General features: G+C 43.1%; 1 protein-coding gene across 6 annotated transcripts in view; it reads left to right on the top strand.

The window, feature by feature from the left end:
- Positions 1–9,160, top strand: part of LOC119481554 (RAS guanyl-releasing protein 2-like) — a 40,460-nt gene that overhangs the window by 19,582 nt on the left and 11,718 nt on the right. For 5 of the 6 annotated variants that reach the window (XM_037758638.1, XM_037758642.1, XM_037758639.1 and 2 more), the window contains 6 exons: positions 3,721–3,837; positions 4,268–4,549; positions 7,243–7,320; positions 7,554–7,676; positions 8,723–8,838; positions 8,934–9,075. In XM_037758638.1, coding sequence (XP_037614566.1) covers positions 3,721–3,837; positions 4,268–4,549; positions 7,243–7,320; positions 7,554–7,676; positions 8,723–8,838; positions 8,934–9,075 — 858 coding nt within the window. The remainder of the gene's footprint in view (positions 1–3,720; positions 3,838–4,267; positions 4,550–7,242; positions 7,321–7,553; positions 7,677–8,722; positions 8,839–8,933; positions 9,076–9,160) is intronic. The other variant, XM_037758643.1, reaches the window with a different exon arrangement.

The following is a 9,160-nucleotide window of genomic DNA, read 5'->3' as shown; positions in this document are numbered from 1 at the left end:
CATGTTAAGATGCCGACTGAGAGCTCGTTAAGATAATGCTGTTGTCAGGGGAAAGCATCTCCATTAAGACGCTCTTGTTTTTCGCTGGGTAATGATGCATTTTTGGCATTATCCAAAGGCTTTTACGGGCCAGAGGGGTTGTAAAATTCTCTCAAACAATGGCGCAGCATGTCAAAATTGATTTGAAAGAATGAAAATCACCTAAATTTGAGATACAAGATTTTCACAATTGGAAAATAAAATGTCATAATTCCCAAAAGAGAGTGGAATTAAGACATAGTGTGTCATCAGTTAATTATTGTTGGTTATAAATAATTCAGTGATGCATCCTACAGTAGAAGAATCAGTGTACAGTAAGGCAGGTGGCATGACTCACAGCTGCATGTAAAATATACATACAGAGAGGAATAAAAGGTGGTTGGGGAAACTGTAGTGCATTTTGGGTAACATAAAAACACATTGATGGTGCCTTCAAATGAGCTTGTGTTTACAACATGGGAATACACGATAGGATTGGTGTTAAAAGTGGTTAAGTTATGAGAACGCCGCTGCTAAGCAACGGCAATGTTAACGTTACAGTGGGTGTCTAGAAGCCAAGGAAAGGAAAAGGATCAAATTTAGGATTCATCCTCTTGGGATCTTGAATATCTGCAACGAATTTCACCAAAGTCAGGATTCATTTTCTTGGATTCTTGGATTCTTAAATGTCATGGCAGTCCATCCAATAGTTGCTGAGATATTGTACCATAATTGCTCTCCCTGGAGCCATGCTGCTACCATGGATAATCATCTTTTTCCTGCAAGTTCAGAGAGTAGTTGTTTGCACACTGGCCTGAAACTGAAATCATCTAGGGTCATCTATAGGTCAAGATCGCTCTAATGCTAATCTTAACTTCATCTGGTTTCCACCCACCAACTCCCAAACACAGTCTCCAGCCCGCTGCCTTATATGGTTCCCTTCCCATAATGCCTACAGACTGTCATCCTTCCACTACAGAGACGTCCCTTAAAACGCCGTCCTGGGCTTCAGCGTAATTGATATCATTTCAGTTTGATGTTATCATTTGGTCTGCCAGATGGGCTTGGTTCTCCCTCTATGTGACAATTCACTCATCTCCGCTGTGCGAGGGAGCTTCAGTCGTCAATAGAAAATGCAGAAAAATAATTTTAATCCATAATAGCCTGCAGCGCTTTTGTGAATGCATCCTCGTTACTCATTGCTATAGTCTACTCCTGCATTGATACCCGTTTTCCATCCATCCTCTTCAGCTGTAAAGCAAACTTGTGTCTCTCATCATTTATTTAGCGGGGTCTCAGTAGGTTTTAATACCACCGTCTGTCTTTATACACCAGCACTCCAACACGTCAGCACAGCTCTTGTCTCGCTCTCCTTGATATTGAACACTTGGACTTTTTCCAGTGTTTTCGTGAAGCTTTGACAGCGTAGTGATGAAGACAGATGCTGATTGTGAGCAGCCTGGATGTGTGGGGGATGAATGACAGATCAGCTGCAGAAAGAGTTACCTGCTCTATAGTCTCCCTCCTCCCAATCTCCTTTTTTATATATATATATATTTTCCTTTTCCAAATATCACCACTCTTTCAGATTATTTTAAGTAGTTTAAAGATAGGGTTGGTAATCTTCTTCAAAAAATGTTTGTTTGTTATATTTGTTAAAATTGTCATTACATCCCGACAGCAAGCAATAAATCAAATGCTCGGGAATAAAATAGAAAGAAATCCTGTATATGTGGGTGTCGCAGGACTGTAATAAGCTTGTTGTGCGTCACAGGAGTCTTCCAGAAGCTGCTAGATTGACAGCTGTGAGTACTAACAATGTTCATTGTTTACTTTTGGGGGAGTGGCTTTGGAGGGAGGCCTGAACGGATTGCGACTTTCTCGCTAGTCAGGCTGCCATTGTAAATAAGAATTTGATCTTATTTGACTTGCCTGGTTAAATAAAGGTTAAAAAAAAGAGATTTAGCGACTTTCGGAGCTAGTGCTGTTAGCTACTTTCATTGGAAAAGAGTTGGCAACACAGGGCTGGGTTTTTCGGTTGGATACTTTTAATATCTAGCTGCTAGTTTGCTAGTTTCTCAACATTGCCTGTCCCTAACGTTAATGCTTATTAGCATATGTCAGCATGCAAACAAGCTAAAGTAAGATAATGAACATGATAAATATTATATCTGCTAAACATCAGCTTGTTAAAATGCCAAAATATCCCAGATGGGAGCTGCCATCTGCGAGATTTTGACTTCATTTGGAGCCAGAGTCTGCGCAGTAGTGATATCGAGGTCACCCGTCCAAAAAATTGCGAGCCGAGTAACACTTGACCATACATCAGTGTGATGAGAACTACCTAAAATGACCTAAAATGTATTTGACATGCAATTTGACTTTTTAGTTTGGCTCATGTCCCATCTGGTAACATGGAGGAGGCGGGATTTATGACCTATACTGCAGCCAGCCACCAGGGGGCGATGGAGAAGTTTTGGTTTCACCTTTAGGGAGCTGTCATGTCGTCTATCTTTATGGGACAGCCTCACATTTCTAACTGCTAGTGCTTGTTACAAGAAGGCATTGTCTGTCCATACACCACATGTCCATATTCATAACTTTTCACATTATTCTACTGGCAGCTTAAACAGTGGGTAATGTGTCTACACAAAGATAACCAGTGTTTCTCACTTTGAATGTAGTGCCCAGAGGTCATTTGGGTTTCTGCCATTCATACAGAACGGGTGAACATTTGGGCAGATTCGTCAGAGGCCGACCATCCCAGCTGGAAATGCCCGTCGCCAATTTGAAATGCCTCAAACTTTGGTATTCAGACATGTCGCCCAGTGCGAGCACACGCAGGGACGGAAATTATGCTCAAGCTGATTTCAAATGTATTCAGAAGCGGCACAGAAGGTAGCCTCGACATACTTGACATTTCCCAGAGCTTCCCTCAGGGTGCGCTGGTTGTGTCCCATTTCAGCTCACGACTGACTCCTCCTCATTAGTCTCTCTTGACTTGCGTTATAATTTAAAATGCAAAAAAACCCCTTTCTTACTCATTGAAAATCTCCATTCCAATTCATTTCACAATATGTTGTTTGTGTACGCGTCGGTGCCTTCTGGCTTTGATAAACAGCCACATCACCAATCGGCTGTGTGATAATTGGTTGACAAGAGGATGAATCCGTCTCCCGGCGCTATCACACACACAGCATTTATTCTACACCCAGTGGAAAAAGCCCTGGCATGTTGACAATGCAACACTTCTCATGTTGACAATGAAACCTTTCTCAGGCCTCGCCGGCGGTCACGCGCACGTGCAGTTTAGCCCGAAACGAATGCTGGGCTGCCTTCCACACTGCTTTGCCAATTGATTCCAAAGGGTGTTTGAGCTGAATCAAATGATCCCCTCTGGCAGTCCTCCCACACAGCTGTGACCCCATTGATTTTCTGTGTAGATGCCACGCAGGCTGAAGGGCAGCGGGGAGCCCTGCGGAGTGCCATTCACAAAGTGTTAGCTTAAGTTAGACACAGACAGGTTAGAGCAGTCAGTAATATCTTGGAATACTCAGATTAGGTTATGTGTGGGTGTGCATGTGGGCTAGTTTTCTCCCCTGCATCTTTTTTTAACCTGTTCCACCTTCTCTCTTTCGCTCACACATTCATTCCCTCCTCTGTCACCCCTCGCTCCTAATATGTCCTCCTTCTCGTCGACAGAAGCTGCTGCAGTTGCAGAACTTCAACACGCTGATGGCCGTGGTGGGCGGCCTCAGCAACAGCTCCATCTCTCGCCTCAAAGACACGCAGACCCACATCAGCGCGGAGACCAACAAGGTGCAGTAGCTGCTACCACCCTCCAAGCCATCACTGATCTCTTTTTCTGGCATCCACAGCCAAAACGCCACCAGACGAATTCAATGTGCGCTGCATGTCGATGCACTTAGCGAGCGAGTGATATTAAATCTTGATTCAGTAATCCACATCTCGTCTGTGTGAGCTGCCAAGCTCCTTATCTGTGCCCACTACTCCTACACAGTGGCTTTTTAGAACTAAGAATTTGAGCCACGTAACTGGAAAGTTGAATGTTGTTGGGGGAGTAACAGTCTCGTCAGTTATGTAAGTCCATCTGGAGCAAAGTTTTCCAGAATGTTTTTGATTCTTCTAAACAAATCCCTCTTGAGACTTTCTGTTTGCTGCCAACTCTCATCTCATCCCCTTCCATGTTGTCCATCCTTAAATCCCCATGCATTCACTCAACCTGCAGGTTTTCAACAACCTTATTGAACTGGTGACGTCATGCGGGAACTACAGTCAATACCGCAAGCGCTTCTCCGAGTGCTCGGGCTTCCGATTCCCCATCCTCGGCGTGCACCTGAAGGACCTGATAGCCGTGCACGTGGCGCTGCCAGACTGGGCTGACAAAGAGAAAACACGGGTCAACCTGGCTAAGGCTCAACAGCTGTACGCCATCCTGCAAGAGCTGGCGCTCATCCAGACCACGCCGCCTCACGTGGATGCCAACACAGACCTGCTCAACCTGCTCACGGTGAGTGCAAAGTGTGGACATAGTGTGTATGTACAGCGTGTTTAAAAATGTACCTGCGAAGAACAGCTTGTACCGGGGTAAACGCAGGTCCCGAATCAGGTGCAGTGAGTTTGTTAGTCATCATGAAGTGCATAATTTGAAAGCATTCGGTAACCACTCAGACAGCAGTGAAGTAGGAGGAGAAACTTTGAGAAGGATGAAACACTTTGTGTCCAGCCTGCGTACCAGGCTGTCTGTTTGATACATAGAATTTGCTCTGCTGTGATTTGATTGGCTCGTGGTCAGACAGACTGTAGCCAGCTGGGACAAAGTCTGTCTGCAGACAAAGGCCAGAGATTATATGTAAGTAAGTAAAGCTTGGTAACACTTCATTTTACAGGTCCGCAAATTCCCTGGTAATTAGGTGATAATTAGCAAGAAACCTATTTGAAATTTCTTTACCTGTTATCTGGTAGCCAAATTCATTTTTTAGAGTTATGCTTTTATCCAGGACAAAGACTCGTCTTTATTGAACTTCACTGAACTTTAAATTGTTAACCTGTGCTGAAACCTCGTGTCTGTATCCTGATTTAAGACTAAAGGGCTTTTGCTGTCGAAGCGCTTTGGCTTTGAAATGACCTAAAAGAGAACCTCAGTGTCAGTATCTCCTTTTTATATCTCAGCACTTTTGCAGGAAAGCCTTTTATGATAAGAGATCACATTACTAGATTGCGTCATCACAGTACTATTAAATTGTAAAAGTGAAACATTCAGCGACAGTCATTTTGCAACCTCTTCCACAGACTATTCTTCTCCCTCTCCTTATGCTTCTCAAAGTGGGGTGCGGGGACCCCCATGGGTCCGTGGTACTCTGCCAGGGGGTCCACGAATTAATTTGCTATAAGTTATAAAAGTGTGGTGTATCATTAAAAAGTACATATCTACAGGTGGGGACCATTTGCGCCAATAAAACAAGCAAATTGTATCCAATTACTCCCACCCACGTTAGCTTTGGGCCAATAGAAACTCTGATATGATTGATTCATGACAGATGTTTCACAGTCACTTCACTCAGGGTGCAACGAACCGTTCCTGCTGCTGCTGCTTAGCTTATTAGTCAGCTATGGAAAAATATCTGAGTCATTCCACATCGTCAAGTGACGCTAAACTAGCTAAATTGAGATAAATATGATGACAGTTATATTGAGTTTGGTTTTATTGAGAACAGCGACGGTAGACCAAAATTCGTCATGTGTCTTCAGGTGCTAGCGAACGGAGCCATATGAATCCAGCCAAGCCAAAGCGACATCTGATTACAAACTACCCGGAATATCAGGGCAAAAAAAGTTGTGTTAACATGATTCAAATTGAAATATATATCTCTTTATCACTATCAAACTGGTCTGAAGTTTGGTTTGGAATTTAGGTTGAAAAGTTTTAGAATACAATGTCATATAAGAGTACAAATGGTAGTAAACATTATGCTTAATTGGTGTTTTGATTATGAGGGGGTCCTTTTTCTCCCATGTAAGGCCTTATATTACACTTCTATCAATCACCAAACACCAACAAGAAGAAACGGAGGCCTCCACAAGGAAATAATCCGCCCAAAATCCATTGTTGCCCTATGCAATACATGTGAAACGATGTGGGGAAAAGGCATAACTTGAACCCTTTTCATATTCGGAGTGAGAGTTATCCATGTTATGAGCAAACAGTTTAGTGCAGCTACAATTTATGTTTAGTGAGAGCTCTCAAACTGGGAACACTGAGCGAGACTGATCTCAGGTTTGTTGCTGCCTGCACTTCAGCATGGAAGCCGGGGCGGTGTTTTCACACTTCACACTAACCCCCCCTGAGTGTGTGTGAGTATATTTTTGGCAGATGCAGATAAGAGTTTCCTGAATTTGAGAAGCTTTCTGTATTTAAACAACAATCCCGAGAGACTAATCACTCGATCCGGCTGCAGGTGTTCGTGTGAGATTGCAGCTGGCTCCCCTTTTTTTGAAAGAAAACAACTTGACAGGTTTTGCAGCTGAGGGGCACCGGGGAAGTTTGCTGGACAGAGTCAATACCCAATTATCTTATGCCATGTGCTTATTGGAGTTGATCTATCTCGAATCCGAGGTGAGGAGAGCGAGGAGGTGGAAAGAAAGTCAATAAATCCTTCAAAATAAACTCCACACATGCATGCCTGCAAACCACACAAGTTTAAAATACTACTTTGCTCCTTTTTGAGTCGTATTCATCAGCCTTTTCAAATAAATTACATCATCTCAGATGTGTTGAACAAGTCACAGTTAACCTCTCTGTAAGCTCCGCTAAATCAGAAGGCCAAACAAGAAGAAAAGATATTTTTTTTCTTCCACTTCAACTCAATAAAATCCATAAAAACACAATTATAGTGAGAGAAAAGAAAAAGAATCGGAGGAACAATGGATCCAGTGGATGATCACATGCATCAGTTGGCTGCAACATGTTAGCTGGAGGAAAGAATAGATGCTGCCCTCGCATCTGTTGCCATAGCGGCTGTTTTAAAGTAAAAGATGTCTGTACTTAACATGTCCTACAAAGGACAGGTTAGTGTGTGAGAGGGCACCTAGAAAATAAAGAACGAGGTGTGGAAACAGTCACACTACGCCTCTAAAATGCTGCTTTTGCCTGGACTCTGTGCAGGAATGTCACACTGGTCTCCCATGTCCTATTCTGTGCAGGTGTCTCTGGACCAGTACCACATGGAGGAGGAGATCTACCAGATGTCTCTGCAGAGAGAACCTCGCAAGCCAGCAGCGGTGAGCAGCACACTGATGGGTCTCGTACTGGCCTGACAGTGATATACCCCCCTATGCTCCTGTCTTGAAATGATGGATGATCCACAAATATATTAGATATTAGAACTGTTTTTCTTTCCCTTCCCTCGTGACATTTTGATCCTCTCTAGTAACCCTTGACTACTGCTCTGTACAGCAGCTGTCGTTTCTTTGTAAGATGACAGCTTCTGCCTCTGGTTTCTCATTGGTTGTAGCAGAACTCCAGCCCCGCCCCCGCGCCTGACCCCAAGCCCACCATGATCGATGACTGGGCTGTGTCGGTGAAGCCCAGCGCCGACCCGACGATCATCAAGAAACACATAGAGAAGATGGTGGAGGTGAGTGTCTCACATCCCCCTTCTCTCAGACTGGACCCTGAAGGACACTGTTGTTATCCACTCCACCACCATCTTGACATGATAACTGCCAAGTGCTCTTGGCTCTTTGGCCAAATGGATAGTAATCTTTTACAATAATTACCAAGGCTGGGAGGGTCATCTGGAAATTCTGCAACTTGGTGATATTTTATGGGGTATTTTGCCTGGAATTGAGAGTTTATATATTTCCCTGTGGGTTGAGAATAATCTTAAAACTAATGGGTCCATTTCTATAATGCACGGCTGCTATTGGGATTCTTTTTTAGGGTTTTCTTGGACAGTTGATAGTAAAGAGGCAGAAATGAAATGAGCAGAGAGAGATGCAACTGCAGATGTCGTGGTTACAGTATATGGTATGAACCATTCAGCTACTGGGGAGGCCCCTTATACTTTCAAATGTGTATCTTTTGTATCTGACAACAGCAGAAGCATTCATTTTTTGTATAAGTTTCAAAATGATATAGAGCAATTCAAGCAGATAGCCTTAAAGTGAAACTTTGGAACTTTTGGAAGAACAATTAACACAATCCTTTTCTAACAATTTAAAAATCGTGAGTAACTACATGCCATGTTGATAAGAGTATTAATACTCGACAAATCTCCCTTTAAGGTACATTTTGAACTGATACAAAATTTGCAATTAATCGCAATTAACTATGGACAATCGTGCGATTAATCGCGATTTAATATTTGAATTGATTGACCGCCCTTATTGATTCATATTGTGATTAACATTGGGGAATCATTAGGGCCCTTTAGGCCTTCAGAGCTTAATTTAAAGTTTAATAGTGAAACGTATTGCTTCTTATTTGATTCAAGTTCTCAAAATCACACACATAAAATCTCAACGTAAAGTCAGAATCTACTTCCTCAATGCCATGACAGATTGTCTGTTTTGGAAAAAATCAAGCACCGACAAGAAAAACAAATACCTTACTTGTCTAGTTTCATGTCTGTGACTCAGAATCCACACTGAAACTAACGTTCAGCAACCCTCACGTTCACAGTCCGTCTTCAAGAACTTCGACTCGGACGGCGACGGCCACATCTCCCAGGATGAGTTTGAAGCCATCAGGAACAACTTCCCATACCTCAGCAAGTTTGGAGAACTGGACAAGAACCAGTGAGCATTTTCGCTGATGTATTCACTTTTGTGAAAATCCACGCAGTTTTACCACAACCTCACCCTCTCTTTGTTTCTCTCTCTCTCTCTCACAGAGACGGGAAGATCAGCAGAGAGGAGATGATAGACTACTTCATGAAAGCCAGCTCTCTGCTTAACTGCAAGATGGGTTTCATCCACACGTTTACTGAGGCCACCTACGTCAAGCCCACGTTCTGCGAGCACTGCGCCGGCTTTGTGAGTAAACACCTACTACTCATCATGTTTTGAGCTTGTGTATTACTTCACTTATAACCGCAGTCAATACGAAAAAATTACACAT

The sequence above is a fragment of the Sebastes umbrosus genome, chromosome 22 (assembly GCF_015220745.1).
Source record: "Sebastes umbrosus isolate fSebUmb1 chromosome 22, fSebUmb1.pri, whole genome shotgun sequence".
Classification (NCBI taxonomy): domain Eukaryota; kingdom Metazoa; phylum Chordata; class Actinopteri; order Perciformes; family Sebastidae; genus Sebastes; species Sebastes umbrosus.
This window is presented reverse-complemented; position numbering and strand designations above follow the sequence as displayed.